A 26,108-nucleotide genomic window follows, 5' to 3' on the forward strand; every position below is an offset into this window, starting at 1 on the left:
ATTGAGATTTTATTCAAATGTTTGTGAAACACAAAATAATGCATTTCTTTATTACTAAACTTTATTGCCTTCCAAGTCCACAGCCTCCTCGAGCATGTTTTGCAGGGTGCTTTTACCATGAATGTCCTTTAGGTGGCGCCTGAGACCTGGCTTGTGAGCAAAGTGCACAGCACAGTAGTTACACTTATGAGGCTTGTTCCCTGTGTGCAGATTGAGATGGTCTCTCAGTGTGGCCTTCTGGGAAAAAGTCTTGTGGCACAGCGGGCACCGAAAAGGCTTGACACCACTGTGGACACGTATGTGGTGGGTCAAGTTACTCTTCTGTTGAAAGCCTCTCCCACAGACCAAGCATAAGTACTGCCTGTGCTCCTTCAGGTGGCCCTCATAGCTCTCCAGGTGCTGGAAGACTCTGTCACACCTCCTGCACAGGTACGGCCTTTGCACCAATATGCCATCTGTGTCTTCTGTCAACTCATCTGCAGAACAACGGCTCTTTGGCAGATGTGCTCCAGATAGGCAAAACAGATTGGAGTCCAGCTCTCCACGTTCTTCCAATTGAGCTGCCAGTAAAAACATTTCCTTTTCATCTCTTTGCTCTTCCCCTGCCTGTTTATCTTGGTTGTGGGAGTTGTCCACCAACTCTCCATGTTGACTCGAACTTCCTCTGGCTGGAGAGGATATATTATCTTGGACAGCTGTAGGAGGGTGCAGCTTACATTTTTGGGCATCTGTAATGTGGTGATCTTGATGGATTTCTCCATCTTCCTCTGACTGGAGACAACATGCTGCATCTTCAGATAGGTCTACGTTTGCTATAACCACCCTCCTCTCGCCCTCCTCTTGGCCGACCCTCGACTTGGATTGAACCACGACCACTTGCCCCTCCTCTGAGCTTGCTTCCTGGACGCTGGTGATGAGCAGGGCTGCATCCCTTTCCTCTTGATTTTTGAGGCTGTCTGGCTGATGAATCTTCATTTCCTCTGAGTGTCTCTCCAGTTTTAGGAAAGCCAGTGTGGGACTGAGGTACTGGGAAACGGCCTTGGCACATTTCTCGACAACCTGAGTCATCTGAAGCGCACTGGCTGCAGTCAGGTAGCTCACCAGCTCTCTCAGAGGGACCTTCAGTAATGGATATTTCAAGGAAACCAATGAGAAGAGTGAATTAATCAAAAGAAAACCAACAAACAGTACATGTCAAACTTCCACTTGCACAATTTAAACACACACGCAAGAACAGAAATACAACCACTGAGCAAAGTCATCTCAGTCACCTTTATCTTTAACTTTCATATCACGAAACACCCACTCCTTTGTTGTTGTACATTACATTTGTTCCTTAGTTCTGTTTTGGTACTCTACCTATTGATGTGGTTCTTATACACTAACATTCTGACAATGTGATGTGCAGCAATTTCATCCTTATTGTACAATACAACAGCTGCAAAATAGTTTAGAACTGGGGTATATTTGGCAATATGACTACATTCTGGATATTCTGCTCTGTTTTTACTGTTCAGAGAAGCAATGTGTAATGTATGACACCTCTAAGAGCCCGGTGTAGCAGGACAGGAGAAGTCTCTTTCCGACCTCCACACTGGAAACTACACCCACACTCAGCTCAGCCAGACCTTCGTGGAGCAGGAACTGGTCACGGAGGAAGTCTGAGGAAGCCGCAAGCACCACTCTGTGACCGTGGAAGTGGAGAGGCTGGACAGTGGCACCTCGTGGACTCCTGAGGACGAGTGTGACATCACAAAAGCGCTGCTCCTCTCTCAGAGCGTTAATTTTACTGAGGATGGAGTCTCCGTGGGTGGGGAAACGAAACTGTAGTGTGTCAGAGGAGCTTGACATGACGATCTGTTTGGATTTAAAATTATATTTGGTGTGCAGTTTGTTAAAGTGTGAAGACAGAAAAGCTGTGAGCTGCAGAGATCAAATTAAATTGATTAGGAGCAGCTTTTTCTGCTACTTCTAGTTGAACAGTGTGCATTTTTTTTTTAATCTAAATTTCCTAAATGTTTTGACACTGCTGATGAAATACAGCCAAAATCCACTGATTTACAGTCAAATCACAATTCCCACATTGTATTATCACCATAAGAAGCTTGTGGTGTGCAATTAAGCAAAAATCAACACTAAAGCACAACAGTCAGTCAAATACACACACACACACAGAGAGAACGCACTTGGATGTGATGATCTGGCCGCACCTTTTACCGCAGCCTCATCCCAAGATGATGGATCCAGTGGGTGAGAAAGACTGTTTTTCTTGCTTGAAAACCACAATTAACTTAGAGAGAACAGCGAGTCTCTGTTCGCCTGATGGCTGACAGTTTAGCCACAATTATTCACAGAAAAAAGAAAATGATAATGAGCTACATATGCAGAAGGATGAGACGCATCTTTCAGCGGCGAAGCATCATCCTGACTTCCCCTGGCTTTTCTGCTGAGGATCCTAAATCCAGACAGCAGTGTGTGCATGTCTTTGTGTGTGTGAGAGAGAGGGAAGGAGAGAGAGAGACAGAACTAATTAACTCCTTCTGTGCCTTTATTTCACCCGGGTTTTCACAATTTTTAACTTTTCTACTATTGACTGTGTTTGACTTTCTCTTTTCAGATTCACTCCTCTTGCTCTGCCTCTGTTGGGATCCTTTCCTCCAAAACTAAAGAGCTCCCCTGTGGCCCTTTTATTGCTAAAGCTCCAATTGTTAATTGAACAATTGTGCAGCATGTGTTGGCCCATGTGAGGAGCTATCAGGGTGGACAGAAGGAAACTTAAATCCAGCATAAACACCAGAGATTTTATTGATGAAGGTTGTGTGAAATGTGGAGAATTGTGTGTAGTGTTTTGTCTTTTTAAAGGTGTGGTTTAGACCTGCGGTTAATGCAGGAAATGTGGCTGTATTTTAGTAGAACTCGTTCAGGGGGTTGATATGAGCTACATGTTGTGGTCATTGTGTCTCAAGTACCAGTGTAGAAACAACTGAGAAAAACTGTAAATGAAACTTAAGTCCAGTCAGGCTTTGACATAACATGACATTAACAGCAAAGTGCACTTAAAGTATAAAAACTACTCATTACATAGAATGGCCCCTTTAAGTGATATCATATTCTATTTGTGTATTATTTATCAAGTCTACTAATGCCTTTTAATGTTAATTGCGCTCATTTATACCGTGTGTGTAAAACCATACCCTGACAGTATTTCCTTATGACATGTAGTGGAGCAGAACCATAAAGTAGCACAAACTAACTAGTAATTAATGCTCTTAGTTACATTCCACCTCTGACTGATGGCGTCGCCTTCTGCAAGGGGTCTGGGAACTAAAACAGTATTTCAAAGGCTTCCGCGTCAAACACGGAAGAATTGAGCCTTGAGTCAGAGGGTGAGAACGGAGGCTAAACCGTTCGGAGGCATCCTGCTCCGCCCTCACCGCCACCATCGTGTTCTGTACTATCATCTGCTCATAAGAGGAGACAATCGAGGGTGAGTTAGGGTGGTAGGGGCTGAACCCCAGCGTCATGTCAGGCAACCAGTCAAGAGTTCGGTGAGAGTGGGCCGGTAGTCGACATGACATGACAGGAGTTGAGGACACGATGTGAAGACGACGGAATGGCAGTTAACGGGACAAATCACGACGCAGAGGTACTTTTGTTGACAGCTCACGTTAACGTCCGCCGTGTGGTTCGCGGCTTAGCTAACAACAGCTAACGCCGCGAGCGCGTCCAAGGAGACCGTGTGGGACTACAAAGACCGACGGACCTGCGAGAAGTTTAGAGAAGTCCAGCGGAACATCTGGAGGTCACAGGCAGGGTAAACTCTGTGTGTGTGTGTGTGTGTGTGAGAGTGAGTGAGTGAGTGAGTGAGTGAGCGGTCATTGTGTCACGAGTGACTGGTACCAGTTACAGTTAGCTTAGCGTGTACAGGACAGTTAACGGTAACTTTAAACCAACTGGTCTGTTATCCCAAACATGTTGTCAAGTGAGTCTCTAAGAAAGTTTGCGGAGGGAACTTGTGTTTTTGTGATCAATAAGGATGAAAATGTTGAGCAGAAGCCACAGATCCATAACACTGTCAGTAAGATGTGAAATGTTAATCGGCTCTAGTGACAGGCGTGATCTTTCACTATATGTTTACCTTTGTGCTCTGTTGCTAGTTAAGTTTATGTCATGTTATTGCAGGACATCCCACCGTCATGAGGGGTTTAAATATCAGGTTTTGTTTAAGGGGTTTTGAATATGGCCATGTCGATATTGGATTTGGGATTTTTGGGGCAGATACCAATACTGACATTTGAGAATTTAAAAACTGTGTGTTGGCCACCTCTTACTTCTTTAACAGTGACACATAACACAGACATACATACATATATGACGTGTGTACTGCAATCTCTTGCTCCATATGTGCCGATAACAATATTTCTGCAAACAAATGCTGGTCGATATATCAGCCTGGCTCATTTATCGATCAGAGTCTAAATCCACACTGATTTCCAGAGGGATTGATTCAATTTCTGGTCATTTTGGAGGATGCAGGATGTTATCGGAGATTGTTAATAAGATACAGAAAAAATGATTCCCTCATCCACGGTTGAAGATTTCTCTAAAGCAGTTTAAACTAAAGGTAAACATTCTAACCTTCATGTAGGTATGATAATTGCAGGGCTGTTCTAATAAACTGCATTAGGTTTAGCCTGGCATGTAAACCTAATAAACTGGTAATTGAGTGTATGTTAAGTTTGTTGGTGGTGCTGCCACATGATTCACATGGATGCTGCTCTAGCCTATAGGTGATTTATTTTACAAGTCAGGTTGGTTCATTCTCCTCAGAGCAATCATTTTCCAGTTCAGGCTTCATAATGGTGGCTCTGCTTTCAGGTTTTGAGAAGGGAAGAAGTGTTGTTGGCAATGTTTTAGTCATCCCTAACCAACAATACTCAATATGGACTCTTGAATTGACTGTATACCTCGTTAAGGGGATTGCTGCACTGAGGGAGTCAATACAGTATTAACTAAACTTTTATCACAGCAAGGCGATACTTAGTAGTATATTTGTGTGGGGTTGGACATGCTGTCAATGGTGTACTGTTCTGTTAATGTTTTGATGTTGTTTTTATGTTTCAGAAAGCAAGTACATCTTAACCTTTTTTTTGACACTATGATTTAATTGTATGTAGGCAGTGTTGATTCATTAGGCTACTTGTCAAAGCACATCAGCCCATTTAGCATTTTTATTTCAGGTCTTTACTGGAAGAGCATAACCGGTGACATGTATGGGGAAAGTACATTATTCTTGCATCAACGGATCACGTATAACATTCTGCAAGTTTTATCCAGGTCACATACAAAGAGCTGCACTGTCAGCTGCCGTAATAGACAAAAATGAGTTGGCTAGTTGAGAATGGAACAGAGCAACATCAAAGCAACAGTTTCTTGTTTTTCCTTGTCACGTTTTTGCCAAACTACTGTTCAGTGAGACTTGCAGCTAGGTCTGAACTCAAGAGAACGTAGACATCCCACACTGTGGTGTGCTTTAGGGTAAAATGAAATGTCAGACTGCCTTTTGTCTGCCCAAACCTTGATTCGTTACATTTTTAAAGCATGTTGCTTTAGGCAGTCTAACTGACTTCATCATGGGTGAGTGATAAATAGTAACTCACTGTTTGCAATAATAATCCATCACCTTTGCACTCATTTGTGGTTTTTGATAGCTCTCGCAGTGGAAATGGTATCTCTACCAGTGGACACATTTCTACCATTGCGCGGTATATACTGTCATATCCTCAAGCAATAGTACAAGCACACATTTGACATGCAGCAGGGACAGGGATCGCCTGTGAAAAAGGACTTTTTTAAAATGTCAAGGGGTGACAGAACACTGAAAGAGGTTGGTTCAAGGCGAAATCATGTGCCAGCAGCATATTTGTGCAGCCTTAAGTAGTTTTTTTCATTCCTCTGGTGAACCCTCAGGATATCAGCTTGGATATTAGGATATAACATATTCATTGTTTAGCGCTGGCTTGAGTTTCTGTCCAAGTGTGCACAACTTCCAGCTGCACATGGTCACTTAAGCTGTGGGTCCCTTCATGGGAAGATTGCCAGATAAAATACCTTTTACACACACTTTTTTCATGTTGGAAAAAGGCACATAACATGTGCTCTCTATAAAACGATAACAAAAGTGTTATATTGTTCCTACATTGATGAATAAAGAATACAGAGCAGAGACAGAATACATCAACACACAGAATCATGTGCAGTACTAAGTAATAAGTGGCTACTGGATACCCTTGTACATTAAGATATAACACCAAAAGAGAATGCAATTTACAGGAGAATTGTACTGATTTCAACTCATCATCACAGAAAATAAGTGCACTGTCTGGCTGTGTTTTATCGACACTTTTGGGAAGTGTAAATACACTGGAACAACTACAGTGTTGCATCAGTAGATGGAAAGTGGGTGAGCAATACCACCAAGGGCAATATGAACTTTAGACACAACTCTCTTATTGTACTGTTTGCTCACTGACTAAAGATTACATCCCACAGTCAAACCAACATTTTTGGTCAACCTGTCTGGACCGCTTCCGTCTTTTGATTGGAAAAAAATCAGAAGTATCTTGCCAAGAGAAAAGAAAAGGGGATTGTCATAACTGCTTCAAATAGATTCACAACAGATGGCATGGTTTACTTCAGTGGATGGGAGTGTGGTTACTTTTCAAAACATGACTAGGTATGACACACGAAAATTGCTGTTGCGTTTCTAGTATTGTATGAACAAGATAAGTAACATGAAAACCTCTCCAGCCTGTGACTGCTGTCGTTGCACATTGCAAATCACCCATCGTCTGAAGCCTCCAGACAGCCCATCATTGATGCCTCACAAGTATATAGTATTGTACGCCTGAAGGTGAAGAAACGGTGCATGTTGTGCGCACAGTGAAGTGATCCCCTCGCGGGGCAAATAAAGGAATATTGATTGATTGATAGTGAGACAGATGCATTTATTAATCCAGCAGTACACATGTGAGCTGTGAAATAATCACCTGCCTTCCTTCCAACAAAATCAACTTCTTACAGCTGTGCAGTTGTGTTGATGTGTGTGGGCAATTTGCATGTGTTGCTCATTGTTTTTTAGGAGGTATCCCCTTGTGTTCTAGGGAACTTGGGCTGGGTTGAGAACTGTCGATGGTGTGTGCAGACACACTATAACACTTAAACACATAACACTCTGGACGACTGAGCATTCACCCCTCCAAGTCAGCAGAAGAACCCCTGGCACTGGTTACAGCTGTGAGTCTATGCAGCATCTGCTTTGCACATCTGGACTCTGGAAATTTAGCCTGTTCCTCTTTGCAAAAATGCTTTTCCACACAGTGTGATTGTCCAGCACCAGGCTTCGTGACTGGGCTGATGTGCTTGTGTTGATGTGTCAAGTTTGGTTAACACAAAACATACTGTTCAGTATCATGGTCAAAAAGCTGAAATGGTATTTAGGGCATTTTTAAACTTTGGCCCTATTTTTTTTTTTTTTTTTTTACATATTTTGGGATCTAAATGATTTATAGTACAAGGTTTGGAATTGGTCCAGTAGATCATCTCAGCTGCTGGCCGCTAAACGGGCCGCAATGGCTGCAACGTAATCCTTGGAGACAAATGCTCCCTTCTGAGTGTGTTCACTAAAAGATCTTCTTCTGTTGTCTTAAAGGACTGTGGAAAGTATGTTTTTATTCCCTGCACTATTCCCACTCTTGGTCACAGAGCTTTAACCTTATCCTCACAATCTTCTCTTCAAGAGGGATTCCTATAAGTTGGGTAGCCAATTGCCATCTGCTAATATATAGCAGTGGGATCTAGTCCTTTCCATGTGTGTGACTATTTACACAGTACACATTACAGTAAATGGTTGCAACCTGATCCAGGTTACCCACAGTCATAAACAGGCATTGCATTCTGCCCCGAATAAGATGGCATTAATCACTGAGAGGTTGGTGCGTAAAAAGACTTTTATCCTAAGGGACTTCTTTGTGTCTCGTGATCTGGACTTATTGTTTATAATCGAGACCTGGTTGATGTGTGGAGACAAGATGGCCTTGTCTGAACTACGCCCAGGATGTCTGGTCAGGGAGGAAGCTTAGCTGCTCAGTGGACATTGGTGAGTTCAACGCTTTTGAAACACCAGATGCTCAGGATCAGATCGGCTAATTATTTTTATCATCTGTGCCAGCAACGGCCATGGCTGGAGGCGTCGTGCTTTCTCGTTGTTTACCCGTATGTTGTCCTCCCGTACCCGAACTCATTAGAATTTGGTGGTCAAAGGTCACTGTTACCACACACAACACATTCTTGGCTGCAATTCAAGAATTCATACACTAATTAAGACAAATTTTGACACACATCTCATAGGGTAAAATTCATGAAGTGATGACAGTTTATATCTGAAAGAGTCAAAGGTCAGCTTCACTGTAAAATCATAATAATCTGCAAAAACAGTTTTCTGGCCATTTTTCTATGAATCAACCATAACTCAGGAACAGAGGGGGAGACTGTGAGCATTTCACATTTGCTCAGATACTGAATTGGTGACACTAATACACCTTTAATCTGTGATGATTGTATAGATCTTCTGTGCTGCCAGGTTGAAGATGTCTTTAAAGTATCCACTTTTTAGAACGCGTAGCTTCTTTGCAGCAGCATCCGTGTTTGAAGCATTGTCGTCCGCCACTAGCTCAGTGGGTCTGCTGATATTGAGCTTCAGGTGATTGCTGTTGCACCATGTGATGAAGCTCTCTATCAGTCCTCTGCACTGAAAATAGTCTCTGGGTGAAGACAGCATGCTTCTTGCTGGACATTATTCACTGGAATCTGAAGCTAATGTGGTTTTGTTTGGTGTTGCTGATTGTTTGTGCATCTTTAACAGTTTCGTACTGTTTCTGACAAACGAAAGTGATAAATGGGTGATGTACTGTGCCTGTAATAAATCTTTGCAGCAGCACAGAGCAGTGCCGCTGTGGCTCGACTCTCAGCAGCTGGTAGCTCAGGAACACTGGCTAGAAAACTTGCTTTGATCATTTCAAGTGTTGGTCATTTATAATGTATTAATATTTGTCATTTAGCCAGAACCTGCTTTCATGCAATTCCGCCTTATGCTTAGTTGCCTCTTTGGAGAATAGATACCTATTTTGACATAAATAGGTTTTCACAGTGGCACTTAAGTTGCAGCCAACAAGTGGTCTCAATCTGATTTTGCATGCCAACAACATAGCCAGTAATTGTAGATTTCAGTTTAAAGGAAGCCCAGCAGTTGGGTGGTAAGTGCAAAATGTCCAGAGGCTGATTAAAGAAGTGACATCAGCGGCCATCATTGCAGCCAAACAGCCACTAAGGGCAAAATGTGTCCAAGCTGATAGCTCTGACCTCAACTAGCACCAAGGCTCAGATAAGGAACAGCAAGGAACTAGTCTAACTCCCTGGCTGTCTGCTACATGATAAACGCTTTGGGTGTGTAAACACACCGACAAAAGTCAGAGAGCGGCGTTTTCCTGTATTCTTAAACATGTGCTGACCTTCCTCCCTCAAAGGTCTAGAGCATCTGTAGCATCTATCATGCTCTCTTATCAGCTGTTAATACCACCCTTGTTTGGCTGTGCTACACCAGAATAGAGCTCAAGTGTGGGATGCTTTGAGCTTTTCACTGTTTTGGCCGTGTTACTATAGGTCATCCTTGTCCAGAGTGAAGCTTTAATAAATATACTTTGTGATCTCTCACCACTGTACAGGAGAATGACGTATGGGAGTGCAAGGAAGGTATTAGATCAGTCTGTTATTTAGTGTTACTCAATATCCACCTCAGAAAATAGACATAACCCATTAAAGACTGTACATTCTTGTTTTTTCTTGAACATCTATGATCCATCTCAAGCCTAATGTACACAGCTTGTTTCAGACTGGAAAAATGACAGGTCTGACTGTCCTATCATGAAATCTGTTTGTTGCAGTATATCAGATATCATCTGCTTCCACCACCGTAACGCCTTACTGGTAAAAATGGAATTGTGCCCTCTATAAGGATACAGATATTATAACAACAAATTCATAAAACGATAAACATTGTCTTAAAAAGTACGAGGTAGTCAAACCATATTGAAAATGCCATTAATATTCATGTCAACATATGCCAAAATTAGAGAACTGAGACTATGAATTTTGATTGATAGCAAGCATGACAGGACCTCAGTGGGGAACATCCAAAATTATTGCAGTTCATTTTGGAGGGGACATGAATGTGTGAATCAAATCTTACTTCTGTCTTATTCCTTTGTTACCTGACAGGTGGATGTTTGTCTTCACCAGCACATGGCCTGTATTCTGATGACAGACATGGACCCACCTGCCTCCAGTCCCACAGCTGATCACAACGGCCTTCTCCCCAACCTCAACCCAGCCGCCGGAGCCGACCCCAAGCAGGATACGGACGCCACCTGCCTCACGGTCCACCTTTACTACCGGGGGAAGGATGAGGGAGGTGGTGGAGCCAACGGTTCAGCCAGTGCGCTCACGTTTCCATCTGGAGAGTATGTAGCAGAGGAACTGTGCATCAGTGCAGCGAAAGCATGTGGTGAGTCACAAGAGGATTTCGGTCCTGATGTCTGCCCACATACACAAAATATAGATGACTTTATTGACGTGATGTTTAGAGCAACAAAAATGAAGCAAATACATGAATGAATTATAATTGTGATGTTCAAACAATGAATAGTTCACTGGTTACACGATGTCCTTGTTTAATCAACACATCTGTGGTCGATTCTGCAACATTGTGAACTTCTGCTTTTGTTTGTGTTGTACGCCCCGCTGAGAAACCAGTCTAACTCTAAATGGATCATGCTAAAGGAACATTATTTTATTGAAAGGACTCAAACATTGGGCTTCTTTACAGTTATTTTTCGATATACACAGACATTGGAAATTAAAGGCACTTGGCATGAAGGCATTTTTTTTGTGTCGAACATGTGAAATATCATTTTAAAACATGCCATAAATACATGTGGAAGTAAGAAGTGAAAGGTATTAAGGCATTTATAAGCAACTGTTTATAAAAGAAGTGTTGCTGCTTGCATCAGTGCTTTGTCCGTGGCAATCGTAGACTGGATCGTACATGGATGTAGTGTAAAGCTTGCATTCAAGTGTCATGCATGCTGCCATCTTGGTCAGTGTGATAATGTTCTAAAAATGGTGGAGAAAGTCAGAACAATGAGTTCCTCATTTCTAAACACAGTGCAACAGTGATTCTATTGGTTGATCGAGCACATCTGCTCGGTTCAACCAAGGTGAACTCGGACCTGCAAATCCACCAGAGCGCGTTGGAGATCGCACCAAAACAGGAAATACATGCTTGAATTCGTTCATCATATGGGCTGGTGATGAGCTGAAGTGACTCTGAAACAGAGGGAATATTGATAGGACAGATGCGTAAAGTGACCACACCGTTAGCCAAAACTGATTCAGGACAAGCTGTTGGCCTATCACCAACTGTGGTGTGCTGAAATATCATGCCCAAGATGTACTTCCCACATGGGGAAAGCTAAATATGTACTTTACATCCCTCTCAGCACCAAGTGAGGGAATATCTTTTGGAAGAATGTTGTTCATCTCTCCAGTTGCGTTCAGAGACTTAAAGAATCTACTGTATGTCAAAGAGCATTGATGCAGTTGGCCCAAACACCTTATTAGGACATTTTACATTCTTTAATTTGTCTCCTGTCTGTCTATGTGATGAAAAAACAGGGTCTGTTCTCGTTCACGTCAATACAGTTGGAAAATTCTTCGTGAGTACGTTCAGTTGCCATGTAGTGGCAGCGAAGTTCAAGGCCCCGAGCCATGATTGGCTTTAGATTCATCTCACCGACGTAATAAGTAAATAATCAAGTAGACTGGTTGACTGAAGTTTGAGACCATTTATTGTTTATTTTCATGGCTTCTCCAGTTCTGGTGTCAGGTGTCGGGTGATGAGTCTTAATCCCTGTTAAGATCCCGCTGAATCAGTGTCATCAGCCAAAAAGGTGCCTTTCCCCTGGTCATTCTGATACACTGAAAATATTTTTGGAGAAATTGATCTTTTTCTTCATATTTCTTCCTATTTCTTCAAAAGAATTTCCTCGAGGTGTTTCCACTATAAGAGCCGATCCAGCGCTTTTTGTGTGGAAACTGCAGCACTCCGGTCGCCTTCTGTTTCATGCAAGCTAAAATCAGGAAGCTGTCGACTGTTGTAGCAGTTTTCCTCTCCGCCTTAGCTCTATCTGTCTGTGCCACGCTCGCTTGCTCCATTCCCTCTTGGCTCGATAAGAAACAACCTCTTTCTCTCTCTTGTTTATCTTCCGCTTTTTCTCGATTCTCTCGCTTTTCTTTTAATTTTCAACTTCCTTTGTTCTCTTGTGAGTCAAAGTAACTTCCACCTTGCCTCCATCTGTCATCCAATGTCCCTTTCATGATTTAGCAACGGTCAAATAGCATTCATGTGAGGGACTTTTGTGTGCTTTGTCTGTCTTTTTAGTCCTTACACTTCCATTTTTACCTGGTCTTGAGGTTGGGACACAGCATAAACTTGTAGTGCAAGTCTAGAAGAACCACTGAAGTGAGATTTGCTAATGCAAGGGGATAGATTAGATGTCACATTACCAACAACGACAACTCTTAAGCCAGACTGTTAAATAGGTTGTTGGTAGTAACATGATGGTAACACATTGTGAGTGTTGGTGCCCACCCTTTGAATAGAATGGTGTGAAGTATATGGCTAAGCTGCGTAACATATATTGCAATGAATCTCAGCTCTCGGGGTCTGCAAGTACAGTAATTCACTCTGCAGTGCATTGCCTGTTTAATTATTTGATAGTGTAATAAATAATACAAGGTCGGACCTGCTTGCAGATCAACCTTCTTAGTACTCTGACTTCACTTCCCCTGTTGTGGTTGAGCTTACTTCCTTTTAAGCACCCTCATAGTATTGCTTCAGTCTTGTGGGTGCTTCCTGCCGTATAATGACATTTTCTGTCTGCTAGTGACCCACTTGGCCCGACTGATAACGCCTCACTGCTGCTGGCGCTGGTGTTTTGAAAGCAGAATGAGGATTTGTGGGAATGGTCAGAAACATAGTGTAAACACAGACATGTCGGAGTGATGGGCAAGCACCAAAGAAGACTATTCTCGTCAGGCAAAGTTTGCCTCCGTGCATCATCGTCATTCCTTCATCATTTCATTCCTGTTGTTATTGGATGACGTTGAGCAGCTAACTGAAATACACTGCACTTGAAGATGAATCATGGGTATAATGTGACCCACTGCACAGGCCGGAGTACAAAATGACTCTGATCAAATCAAATGGAAAACAGATCTCTGTGAGTTATCGTAGAAGTGATTTCAGTAATGACTTTTGGTGCGTCTGTTTTCTTTCTCTTCCTCCAGGGATTGCTCCAGTGTACTGCAGCTTGTTTGGCCTGATGAGGGAAAGTGACCGGATGTGGTTCGCTCCCAATCACATCTTTAAACTGCACCAGCCAGCCACTGAGAGCCTGCAGTTCAGAATCAGGTAGATATATGCATTTTTTGTTATCCCTAATCTGTTTTCGACTTTTCGTGTGTTGTTATATGCTTGGATTTTTATCTTATTGGATCCTCTCTGGCTTCCTTTTCTGTCCAGATACTATTTTCCCGGCTGGCAAAACAGCAGCAGTTCATTGTATGCTCATCGCTACGGCATGTCCAAGGGGATGGAGAGCCCTGTGATGGATGATTGTGTCATGTCATACCAGTTTTTTCAGGTCAGTCTTTATTGCTTACACCTCATATCAACATTAAGTCTGTTATTTTCTTCTGTAATAGGGTGTTTTGTGTTTACAATTATTCAATTTCTTTGTATCTGTGTCATTAAAAAGTAGGGTGCATTGTTAGTCTGGATCATTTCTAGGTTTTTTTCCTTAAAGCGGATGCAGAGCAGAGGACAGCGTCTTGCTTGTTTTGCTTGTTTTGAAATGATAAGCAGAAATGTCGGGTGGGGGGAGATAAAAGATGCTTGCTTCCTTTTCTTTCTGACTGACTGCCGGTCCGCCTGTCATGTCAGCCTGTTCTTTTGTGCTGGTTGAGAAACCAGGATGTGGGGTAGTAAGAGTGTTTAACAAGCGCAAAAGGGGAACAAATGTATATTAGGTTTCTTTTCAGTTTGTATGTGTCTGCATGCATTATGTGTGTGTGTCTGTGTGTCTGTGTTTGCATGTGCATTAGAAAGAGTTTCTGCTTTTCTTTCACACAAGCTTGTGTGAACTTGACACATTCAGATCTGTTTGTTTTTATCTCCACCGTCACACTGACACCACAGGTCTGTGTGTTAATAGGCTGACTGGTTTCATACAGACGCCTCTGAGTTTCCCCTTTAAATTACACATAGTGCAAAATAAATTAGAATCTGTCTTCTTCTCTGGATCATCCATTCGATTTGACTTTTTTGTCTTGCTCCAGTGGCGTAGTGACTTTCTGAACGGCTGGGTCCACATCCCAGTGAGCCACGAGGCGCAGGAGGAGTGTCTGGGAATGGCCGTGCTGGACATGATGCGGCTCGCCAAAGAGAGTGGCCAGTCACCTGTGAGCGTCTGCAATGACACCAGGTAGGATGCACTCACTCACACATTCCAGATTATTAGAATCTCATGCACATGCTGCACACTCTGACCTGAAATTATGTGAAATAGTTGTGCTGGTGTGCAAGTGGTACAGCTCATGAATAACGATTTGAGAGCAGCGTGACGGGCTCCCCAGGACACAGCGAGCGTCGAGATAGTTTCATTACGTGTGTTCATGGCAGCTGAATGAATTATCTGTGTGTGAGATGATGTTTCAGTCGAAAAGGTGATCTTTATGATATTTCTGCACCGTGTCCCGACTTGAAATATTGATTCTCCTCCTAGCTACAAGTGCTTCCTGCCGAAGTGCATGCGAAACCGCATCCAGGAATATAACATGTTGACCCGGAAGAGGATCCGCTACCGCTTCAAGAGGTTCATCCAGCAGTTCAGCGAATGCAAGGCCACGGTGTGCAACCTCAAGCTCAAATACCTGATCAGCCTGGAGATGCTGCTCCCCTCCCTCTACTCTGAGCGCTTCCAGGTCACCGACCTCTCCGCACGCAAGGTTACCATCATCGTCATGGGCAACAAGGGCATCCAGTGGTCAAAAGGGAAAGAGGAGGAGGGAGCAGAGGAGGTGAGGACCGGGCGGTGGCTTCGTGTTGCTGTGGTAACGCCACAGTTGTTACTCTGTCATGGCTCTTTTTTTACCAACAGATGGAGCTCCAGGAGTTGGTTAAAATTGGCAGTAATGACAAGAGTGCATGTGCGTTCGTGCTTCTTCAGGGAATACAAATGTGAATCACTATTTTGTCCTCTTGTTGTGTCTCCAGGAACTCCAGACATACTGTGACTTCCCAGAGGTGATCGACATCAGCATCAAACAGGCCAATAAGGAAGGCTCTGTGGAGAGTCGCATAGTTACCCTGACCAGACAGGACAACCAGATCCTGGTAAAGTACACACTTGCATTTACTTTGCATGATTCTAATCTAATCTAATCCACTTCTGTCTGCAAACCAAATGTCCCTTTGTGGACATTAAACCTCTGCTCTGCTCTAATCTTCTTCGCTGATGCCAGGAATGTGTTTAAATGATCACATACATGCATTACGGATTCACTCTCTGTTTTTCTACCTTTCACAATAAAAGCCTTAGACATATATACAGCATAATTGCTTTCCAGTCAGAGGTTAAACTCACTCAGAATGTTTTACTAGCAGGCAACTCAGTAAAATAGCTGACAGTAGGTTTGAAAATATTTCCTTCCTTGACATGTTGTGGGTTTATTTTGGTAGCACACTCGCCACCTGCACACATCTCTCAGCTGAAACTGAGGGTGGTGGGAGGGGGGCACTGCACAAACACCCGCGCAAATATATGTATCAGCTAATCACTAGATGTTGGGCTGACAGTGGTAATTTGGAAAATGATATCATATCGCTCAACCCTATTATCTTATCTTTACTCGTTGTCTCTGTGTGACCACAAAGGAACTGGAGTTTCACTTGCTCTCTGAGGCTCTGTCCTTCGTGTCATTGGTTGATGGCTATTACAGACTGGTCGCAGACGCCCATCATTACCTGTGTAAAGAGGTGGCTCCACCGAGACTTCTCGAGTGCATTCAGAGCTACTGCCACGGCCCCGTGTCGTGAGTATCCCACATGTGCTCTGTAACCACAGAACCATTCGCACTCGACAGACACAGAGAAACATTCTGTCTCTTTGATCACAGGATGGAGTTTACCATTAGTAAGCTGCGCCGCTCTGGTAACCACCAAGGCCTGTACATCCTCCGCTGCAGCCCCAGGGACTACGACAAATACTTCATGTCCTTTGTGGTGGGGGTAAGTACACTCATGAACGTGAATGCTTTCTCTGAAAACAACATTAGCATTTTCAGGACAACTCAACTGTAACCTTTTGGTTTTCAGTATGAATCTATGGTGGACTATAAGCACTGTCAGATTGTGAAGACGGACGCAGAGCAGTTCATCCTGAGTGGGGCGAAGAGGAGCTTCGGCTCACTCAGGGAACTTCTGCACTGCTACCAAAAGGAGGCGCTCCGCACCGATGGATACACATTCCAGCTGACCAGGTGTTGCCCACCCTCCCTGAAAGGTCAGTGTTCATGTACTGTACAGAGGAATATGTACAGCTACCCACACAGTAACACAGGTATAATAACACATAACACATGTTTGCTCATTTTTTTGTGAACTGTTTCAAAGATGAAATACTAAGAACAGTTTTCTGTAAGAAATGATAAACAATATGAGAAAGTGATTAAAATGCTCCCAGTTCAGCATCCTGTATCAAGGCAACCAATTAGCCCCATTTAAAGCCCAATAGAATTCCTCATAGGGGTCGTTGACACTGTTATCTCATTATGCTTTCACCATGAATTCAGTTACTTTTCCAGACCTCTTAAACCCCCACTGCTGCTAATTCTCAACTTTCAAGCTTCTGTTAATATCACAGACCTTGTTTTTTGTTGTTTTTTTTGGTAGTCAGAAACATTTCCTGCTGGATTTAAGACAACGAGAAACACAGACTCTCTGTAACCACTGACCTTCAGCGTATTTATTGACAGGCAGGATTTAGTTAAAGTGGTGGAACACAGTGTTCAGCACTAAATTCAGCACATGGGAACTTAAGATCTTCCGCACACAACTTGCTGAGTTTGTTAAGATACAGTTTTAGGGCTCCATCATGCCTTCCAATCAACTCTGAAATCTTTTAACTTCTGCCAACAGAGCCCCCTAAATCTTACAGCCTGGTCCTTTAAATGGGCAGAAAATAAGGTTTTTCCCGCCTCGCAGAACAACATGACCATTATATCTCTGTGGCTATTGGGTAGAGCTGCTGACGAATAACTACTAATGATTCAATAATTAACTTGCCAGGTTTCCGGCTGGGAAAGCTCTTGTTTCTGAGCAACGTTAACTGTCTTTAAAGGCCACAAAGACAGTGATTAAGCAATCTAATTCTACAATCAGTATCAGTTTCATTTCTGCTTAAATTTGCCATTTTACAGGGTCACACATTGAAATGAATTAAAGTGGTGCCCACCTTTGCCTTTCTTCAGATAAATCCAACCTGCTGGTGTGTAGAAATAATCAAGAGGCAGAGGTTCCAGTGTCTCCGTCTCTCCACAAGCACAACATCAGCCAGATGGTCTTCCACAAGATCCGAAAAGAGGACCTCGTCATCGTACGATAACCTTCTTGCTTTGCTTTACTACCTGTCTTCTGAAAAAGGCCTGCAAACGTCCTTAACTAAGCCGTTTCTTCAGTCCTAGTAGGTTGTATTAGTCTACAGGATTAGATGGACTGTTTCTTGTACATATATTTATTTGTAGAATCAGAAAGGCCCTGTATGTAATTTCTTGCCCTGAATAGTTAGAGATTTACAAAGGTGAACTGGGTGGGTGGCCACTGTCTTTGTAATCATGAAATAACCATGAATGTAAAGCCACAATAATACTGATGACTCCTGTGAGGTCAGTGAGGTTGCTGCAGCAGGACAACCTCAATTGATCCACCTACTCTAGCGCAGCATCAATAGCAGTCCCTGTGGACACGAGTGTCATGTGTGACAGTGTGTGACAGAAATCCGTTCTCACCTCAGCAACTTGTCTATTTCCGTCTCACCATACTCTCTGCCTTTTGAACGTCATCAGTTTTGTACAACGGGTCTGTCACAGGAAAACCACAGAAGCTGTTCCACTAATCAGTGAGCTCAGGGGGTTTTCGGTGTTACATTGTTATCCTCTCTCTCATCCCTCAGCAGATTCAACAAGTGCGCTTTTATCAGTCCGTTTTGAACTTGTGTTCAGTTTAGTTGTGCATTTAGTTAAGAGCTGTGGAGATCCTGACCTGAAATCTATTTTGCTGAGTCTTAAGCATGTGGTCTGGAACGGTCTGGTCCCAGCTCAGCCCTGGTGGAAGTGGGCTGTATTCAGTTTGGTTTCTGGGCCGCAAGTGAGGAAGTTTGTAGATTAGCAGATGCATGCGTACATACTGCATGTGACCGTGGCTTGAATTGAGGTGCCACAGGTTTACTAGAGGAATATGTTATTAATACATAATACATAATAATACATAAAAGCGGGGAGGGGGTTACAGTAGCTTAATTATTAGAGACTGTTGGTCAGGGAATTGTCTTCTTGATGCAGAGAGAGTGGAAAGAATCCACTCCACTTTCTTTCCAAAGTAAGTTTTCACAAAACAATAAAACTTTTGCTTCAGAATGAGAGCCTGGGCCAAGGAACGTTCACCAAGATCTTCTGCGGTGTGAGGAAGGAGCTGGGAGACTACGGAGAGATACACCAGATAGATGTCGTGATCAAAATCCTGGACAAGGCTCACCGCAACTATTCAGAGGTTGGCTTGTTTTCTGAGTGAGTGGATGTGTGTTTGTTTTTTTGATTTGGGACTTGACCGGATCTCCTCTCCTCTTTTCTCTCTCAGTCATTCTTTGAGGCAGCCAGTATGATGAGCCAGCTCTCCTACAAGCACTTACTCCTCAACTATGGCGTGTGTGTTTGTGGTGATGAGAGTAAGTCTGCAACACACACACACACACACACACACACTCACGTTTCCATCACTTCAGAGGACATTACATTGACCTATATTTGCTTCCTCGAGACCATATCCAAAACCCTAACCTCTACTTGCTTAACCCTTACTCTTACCTTCACCCTAAAATGTAATGATTTACATTATGGAGACTAGCATTTCGCACACAGTGTGTCATTTGTGTCAACACACACACAAACACACACACAGTACTGGGGTAAAGATGGTCACAGAGGAAGGAATCACTGTGGTTATCCTCACTTCCAGTAGCATACTGTATAAAGAGGATGATTTAAGATCAAGGCCAAACAGAATGTGTGTTACAAAGACAGCAGAGAAAGGCAAGACGTCTGTCGTCCTCCTGAATGAGAGAGCTCTCACACTGCAGCTGTGTTGACATCAGTGGACGGTGGCAATCAAACAGAGAGGAAATAAGGTTTCTGACCCATTGACCTGCTCCGTGCTGTGCCCTGACCTCTTCCACTCTGATTGGATTAAGCTCTCAGGATCAGAGTCGCTGATGGGCCACTGGAGTCCTGATCTTTACTCTACCTGAAGCCACCCACACACATCAGAGCGGAGTGTCTGGAAACCTCGACCATTCACATTTCTGAGTGCAGGAAAAGAGCTGGCAGGAAAGGAAGAACAAAGAAGCCAGTAGTGACCCTCAAAAGAAGTTCTTATTACTTGTCAGGATGTTCCATTGTTTTTTTTAAATCAGGCATACAGTATGTTGCAACAGCCTAATTCTAGGAAATTCAATTTTTCAGTTCAGATTTCATGACCAGTATCGATTTCACGTGGGAAAACAAAAAACAAACTGTACTCAATTGCAAAATATGGCTGAAGAAATTGGGTGGGTGGAGGTTTTGTATCAGCAACATCTCTCGGTGTACAACGCCTGTTTAAGTATCACTGTCGAAACCCCAGGAAGTCAGCTACAGTCTGACAGATGGGAGTGGCTGATAAACTGATCTTCTTTCCCTGTCAGACATGATGGTGCAGGAATACGGTAAATTCGGTTCACTCGACACCTACCTGAAAAAGAATAAAAGCTGTGTTAACATCACCTGGAAGCTGGAAGTGGCTAAGCAGCTGTCCTGGGCCATGCACTACCTGGTAAGACACATTGCCGTCAGTTGAGCGTTTTAACCTTTAATCCTGCAGCACATTTTTGCGTAACCCGAGGCCATTTATATTGTCATTGCCATGTCTGCACACAGGAGGATAAGAACCTCATTCATGGAAACGTTTGTGCCAAGAACGTCCTACTGATTAGAGAGGAGGACCGGACGACGGGCAGCCTGCCCTTCATCAAACTCAGTGACCCGGGTATCAGCATCACCTCGCTGCCCAGAGAAGGTGAGATACGCGGCTACATGTTGCGCCCTGTTGAGAGGACTTGTGCCTCACACCTGTGTGACATCACGTGGGAATCATGTTCACCAACATAGTTTTGCTTCGGTGTGATCTCGCTCCTTGCCGCCCGTCTCTATCTTCTATTCCATTCATGGATCTCCTCTTCTCTGTGTCTTCTGTGTCCTCTCATGTCCGTCCATCAGTTCTGGTGGAGCGTATCCCATGGGTGCCCCCCGAGTGCATTGAAAACCCCCAAAACCTGAGTTTAGCCACAGACAAGTGGGGCTTTGGGACCACCCTTTGGGAGATCTGCAGTGGTGGAGACAAACCACTCAGCACCCTGGACTGCTCCAAGGTCACGATTACAATAGGATGCATTGAGAGTATCAACTTACCGAGAGTGGTCTGTGTTAAAGGAATGGTTTGACATTTGGGAAATGTTGAATAAAAGCATAAAAACCGAGTTAACCGCTGGTGACTTCCAAGAACTAGTCCCAGCGTCATTTTTACATTTCAGTTTTGGCATGAATTAAACAAAATCATGAGTTTTTACTTTGCGATGGAACCAGGCTAACCATTTCCACTTGTTTCCAGTCATTAAGCTAAGCTAAGCTAACCAGCTGCTGGATATTCTCTTGTAACTCTAAGACAGCAAATAACCATATTTCCTAAAATGTTAAATTATATCTTTAACTCAGGCAGTTTCTTTTAAAGGGAGAAGGATAGAAGGCTATTGAAATCATATTCTAGCAATTTTATATTATCTGCCCCGAGCACCTTTACTCTGTCGCAGCTCAGGCTGAAAACATGCACGTTCTGACTTTTGCTCTTTTCCTCTGCAGAAGAACTTGTTCTATGAGGACAGGCACCAGCTGCCGGCTCCTAAATGGACAGAGCTGGCCAATCTGATCAACAGCTGTATGGACTACGAGCCCTCATACCGACCCTCCTTCAGAGCAATTATCAGAGATCTCAACAGTCTCTTCACACCAGGTAGGGAGGGAAAATGAATACATGCCACAGGTCAAGATGACTACTTCACACAGATCTGTTGATGATGTGGAGATACGATGCTCGACACAAACAGGGTTTTATCGAGGTTTTGTATAAAACGCACCCTGTTGTGTTGCAGACTACGAGCTGCTGGTGGAGAACGATATGGTGCCCAACAGGACAAGAGGCTCCGGCTTCCCGTGGCCCTCAGAGAGCCAGGAGCCCGCCCAGTTCGAGGAGAGGCACCTCATCTTTCTCAAGCAGCTGGGCAAAGTGAGACATGCACAAACGCACATGCACAGCATTTTTATCAGGATTTTTTTTTTTTTTGTATCTGCTTCAGCGCGGTGTTAATTTAGATTTGGTTTAAAGTCACATTTTAGTCTTTTTTTCTTTTTGTTTCAGTCAAGATTTTCAGTGGAACCATAATTCTCTGAGACAGTTTCAGGTTACTGTAATGTATTTTGCTGAAGGATATCAAATCTCAAATCTGCCTCTGACTTGGCGCTGCAGGGAAACTTTGGCAGCGTGGAGATGTGCAGGTACGACCCCCTGCAGGACAGCACAGGGGAGGTGGTGGCCGTGAAGAAGCTCCAGCACAGCACGGCCGAGCACCTCAGGGACTTTGAGCGGGAAATCGAGATCCTCAAATCCCTCCAGCACGAAAACATCGTCAAATACAAAGGAGTCTGCTACAGTGCAGGTACGAGCACATCGTTTCACCTGACCTCCTGATGTGTTTTATTAATATGTGACACAGTCATAAAAAAATTCCAAACCAACAATAGATCACTTATTATACAAAAGATAAGAAAATATGACTTCCTCTATGAGCATTAAAGTAGATCCTCTCTTTTCTGGCATGTTTAGATAAAGCAAATGATTTCCATTCTTCAGTGAGATGTAGGAGGCGTTCAGTGTTCTTCTTCACTCCAGTGACAGCACTAATGTTTCTGACCAGTTTCTTCCTTGATTTGATGCCACCACCCAGGCCAATTTTGTTATACATTTTAACGTCTTTACAATTGCCCACATTTGCTGCCTAGGGCATCAATGACCATGAAACAAATAAATCTAGATCTTCTCAGAGGCCTCCACTCCTCTGCTCCTCTGCTCCGACGTCATATTTTCTCCCTTATGTATCACACTTAACTGCTTGCTGTGTGCAGGACGAAGAAACCTACGGCTGATAATGGAATATCTCCCCTATGGCAGCTTGAGAGATTATCTCATCAAACACAAGGACCACTTCGACTCCAAGAAACTGCTTCACTATGCGTCACAGATTTGTAAGGTAACAGTGCAGTAGGCGGTGGAGATGTTGTGGTGTATACATATTGGGGTCCTGGACATGAGAAACATTTCCTCATGCATCTGCAGGGGAAGATGAATTTGTGCATTTTTCTGGATCCTTGTCAATAATTACCCATGAAATGAAAAGCATTTATTTTTCCTTCCCAGAGGTTGAGGTGTAGATGTCCTATATTATGTAGTAATAGTATTTTATCCTTATTGTTAGCATCTATAAAACACTCTCCTCCCTCTGACTGTATTCATGCTTCAGGGCATGGACTACCTTGCCATGAAGCGATACATCCACAGAGACCTGGCCACTCGAAACATTCTGGTGGAGAGCGAGGTGAGGGTGAAAATCGGGGATTTCGGCCTGACCAAGGTGCTGCCGCAGGACAAGGAGTACTACACCGTCAGAGAGCCTGGGGAAAGCCCCATCTTCTGGTGAGGAAGACACACTGCATGTGTTTATTCGTAGCTCAACGAGGATTTTCATGTTTTTGTGGGTTGACTGTTGAATGTTTTTGTCTCGCCTTTCGACACTTGTGGTAAGTATTATAAGCTTTTGTGACTGACCTTTAAAAACGCAGGTGTTAAATATAAAGTCATGTGATTGACACAGGAAGAAAAATATGGGGTTTTTTTTTTGTGACATCCAGACCAAGTGTGCCTGCTGCACTCCTTCATATCTGTCTGCTTGTAATGTAGAGCCAGTGTTAAAGACAGGTGCATCAGTACATATGTGTGTGTCATGTACTGTATATATGACGTGTTGTGGTTTTTTCCAGGTATGCTCCAGAGTCACTGACAGAGAGCAAGTTCTCCGTGGCATCAGATGTTTGGAGTTTCGGTGTTGTCCTCTACGAACTCTTCACTTACAGTGACAAGAACTGCAGCCCGCCAGCGGTACTGCGATTCTTCTTTTGCTTCTATTGCTCTGAAAATGCCAAACATCTGACTCGCTTAATTAAAGCACAAAACAATGGCCAGTTTAATTGGCTTATCGTGTTGTTACAGTTGATTGAGTGTTCAAAAACAGGAAACACTTCTCATTCATGTTTTGGGACCAGTTTTTTACCAAAGTGTTTTCACTGTAGTCCAACAAAGCTCCTTTTTGTCTGTTCTAGGTGTTTATGGAGAAGATGGGGAATGAAAAGCAGGGCCAGATGATTGTCTACCATCTCTTAGACCTGCTGAAACAGGGATACAGGCTGCCTGCTCCTGATAATTGTCCAAAGGAGGTCAGTAATGAGAAAAACTACAAGAAAAACAACCTTTTAATAACACTCTCTTGGCTCAAGTCATTTTTTTTTCTCTCGTGATGCTTCCTTCAGATCCACAAAATCATGAGGGAGTGCTGGAGCAGTGATCCCAGACTGCGCCCTTCCTTCAAGACATTAATGCACAGCGTGGAGACAGCACGTGACGGCGTGGACAGATAAGCGTCATTGATCCCTGAACCTTTGACCTTTAGGTGTTGCCTCCCGGTAGTCCGCCCTCACGGATCTTTACAGAACAGCGGATGTGTTAGTGATGCAGTCACTACTCTGAAGTATACTTGTTTTGTTCTATTGGTGCTCTGCATGTCTGCAGCCTGATTAACATGATGATGAAGAGCAGGTTAGCCACTTCTTCCTATGGCCACAGGAAGTATACTAATGGTCTGATTAGTCAGCACACTACATCTTGCTCAGACGCCAAAGAAAATATTGTTTCTGATGCTTTTTATGGGCTACATGATTTTCTCTGTGTTATTTGTACATGGTGTGTTTTACGAATTTGATGACAGCCAATACAAGACTTTCTCCTGTTTACGTGTGTTGAATGTTTAAGCCTTAAAATTGGTGCCAAAAAATGTCTAAATCACCACTAATCAACATTTTAATGCTCAGTCGTTCCTTTTTGTCCTTTTATTGCTTTAAAATAGAGCAGCGGCTTATTTTGTTGAACCAAAGAGGCCATGGGATTCTTAACCGCATGCCCGCCATCTGACTGCACACCTGAACCTCGCAGCGCTGCTCATGTGTGGCTGAACTGAGGGACTGATACAGGACAGACCATACATGTAAAGCACCAGCTGCACCTCTGTCACAAAGGGACTCACTGTCAACATCTGCTTCGGAGCCATGGTTGGATGTGTTTCTCTGAGCCGACGAAGCAACAGCAGAAGCATCCGGAGTCCTATTCTGAGTTGTTTTGCAACACGATGTTTCCACACACTAGAGGTCAGACTTAACACATCACTTGTCATTTGTTCACATCATTTCATGCAATGTGGAAACAAAGAAATGCATTAAAGAGACAGCAATACCTACTCATTAATCTCTAAGAAATCTTGTCGTTTGCCATTTCATGTTCTCGTTCAGCATTTTTCATGTTTTGGAAGGATAAAAATTGTAATTATTAGCCTGTATATATTTTATATAAACAGTATGATGTTTTAAGTCTATCTGCCTGTAGATACCTAATGTGAAAAGTCAAGAAAAAGTAATGAAGGGAGATGCTTTTATTTTATTTAAAACTTATTTGACTTGTTGATGTCATTGTTTTTCCATTCATTTAAAGATATACAGTATATGTACACATGGAATCTGTCTTGAAATTTCATGTTTTAATTTCTTCTAATGTGTAAAACATGTACCAAATGTTTTGTTTTGTGATTTGAGACTGGTGAGAGCAGCATCTTTCTTTTGAATTTAAAAAGAAAAAGAAGCTTCCCCAGCCTAACCTCTGGCGATCTGGACCGTCTGAATATTTTTGTTAATAACGTCACGTGTGTTGCCGATGAGAGATTGCCAGTTTCTACAGATTATCACCGTGCCTATGCTGAAAAAAGGTGCTGCCAAACGGGTTATGTTTTCAACTCATGCGACCGTTATTGTGTTATATGTGCATTGGTGTGTAAGACCAAATGTAACTACTTTGTGAAATATGTATGATTTTCTATTCTATTGATTTTCAGAAAAAAGATTTTTAGCCATTAAACTGTGGGCTCTGTGCATTTATTTCAGCGGTCATCTGATGATAACAAGCAGCTGCCCTTCATACATTTATGTGGAGATAGATGTAAATGTTTAAGGATGATATGTAGTATATTCAAGGTGTGTGTGCACCTTTATGAAACAAAACATACTGTAGTACCATGGATATGAAAACGGTAAAATAGCTCTGTGGGCTTTTGTTCAGAGGATTAAATGTGTGTTTTGCAGTAGTGTCCTCAGGGTGTTGAGAGTAAATGTTTGGGCAGGAGTAATATTGTGAA

General features: G+C 43.0%; 2 protein-coding genes across 4 annotated transcripts; one reads left to right on the forward strand and one right to left on the reverse strand.

The window, feature by feature from the left end:
* Window positions 1-54: 54 nt before the first annotated feature.
* On the reverse strand, window positions 55-1,851 carry LOC143338374 (zinc finger and BTB domain-containing protein 6-like). The gene is made up of 2 exons (XM_076758731.1): window positions 1,543-1,851; window positions 55-1,119 (listed from the first exon to the last, which is right to left on the reverse strand). The coding sequence occupies exons 1-2, from the start codon at window positions 1,849-1,851 to the stop codon at window positions 55-57; spliced, it is 1,374 nt and encodes a 457-aa protein (XP_076614846.1).
* Window positions 1,852-3,394: 1,543 nt separating this feature from the next.
* On the forward strand, window positions 3,395-25,836 carry LOC143338154 (tyrosine-protein kinase JAK2-like). 3 transcript variants are annotated; one of them, XM_076758360.1, is made up of 25 exons: window positions 3,395-3,814; window positions 7,164-7,296; window positions 10,336-10,621; window positions 13,465-13,588; window positions 13,700-13,820; window positions 14,515-14,660; window positions 14,961-15,255; window positions 15,452-15,571; window positions 16,112-16,269; window positions 16,354-16,465; window positions 16,553-16,739; window positions 17,707-17,831; window positions 18,869-19,003; window positions 19,091-19,178; window positions 20,193-20,320; window positions 20,425-20,563; window positions 20,764-20,915; window positions 21,403-21,553; window positions 21,693-21,826; window positions 22,067-22,256; window positions 22,723-22,847; window positions 23,118-23,290; window positions 23,635-23,752; window positions 23,974-24,087; window positions 24,181-25,836. In XM_076758360.1, the coding sequence occupies exons 3-25, from the start codon at window positions 10,360-10,362 to the stop codon at window positions 24,286-24,288; spliced, it is 3,405 nt and encodes a 1,134-aa protein (XP_076614475.1). In that variant the 5' UTR covers window positions 3,395-3,814; window positions 7,164-7,296; window positions 10,336-10,359; the 3' UTR covers window positions 24,289-25,836. The 3 variants fall into 3 exon arrangements, with proteins under 3 accessions (XP_076614475.1, XP_076614474.1, XP_076614473.1); XM_076758359.1 differs by lacking the exon at window positions 7,164-7,296; XM_076758358.1 differs by lacking the exon at window positions 7,164-7,296 and having other exon boundaries at window positions 3,395-3,646.
* Window positions 25,837-26,108: the final 272 nt, after the last annotated feature.

The sequence above is a fragment of the Chaetodon auriga genome, chromosome 19 (genome assembly GCF_051107435.1).
Source record: "Chaetodon auriga isolate fChaAug3 chromosome 19, fChaAug3.hap1, whole genome shotgun sequence".
NCBI lineage: Eukaryota > Metazoa > Chordata > Actinopteri > Chaetodontiformes > Chaetodontidae > Chaetodon > Chaetodon auriga.

Coding starts and splice junctions, on each gene's coding strand:
- LOC143338374 (XM_076758731.1), bottom strand. CDS start 1,851: ATGTCAAGCTCCTCTGACACACTACAGTTTCGTTTCCCCACCCACGGA. Junction 1,120..1,542: donor GCTACACCGGGCTCTTAGAG/GTGTCATACATT, acceptor CCATTACTGAAG/GTCCCTCTGAGAGAGCTGGT.
- LOC143338154 (XM_076758358.1), top strand. CDS start 3,614: ATGGCAGTTAACGGGACAAATCACGACGCAGAG. Junction 13,821..14,514: donor TGTCATACCAGTTTTTTCAG/GTCAGTCTTTAT, acceptor GTCTTGCTCCAG/TGGCGTAGTGACTTTCTGAA. Junction 20,916..21,402: donor GCACCCTGGACTGCTCCAAG/GTCACGATTACA, acceptor TTTCCTCTGCAG/AAGAACTTGTTCTATGAGGA.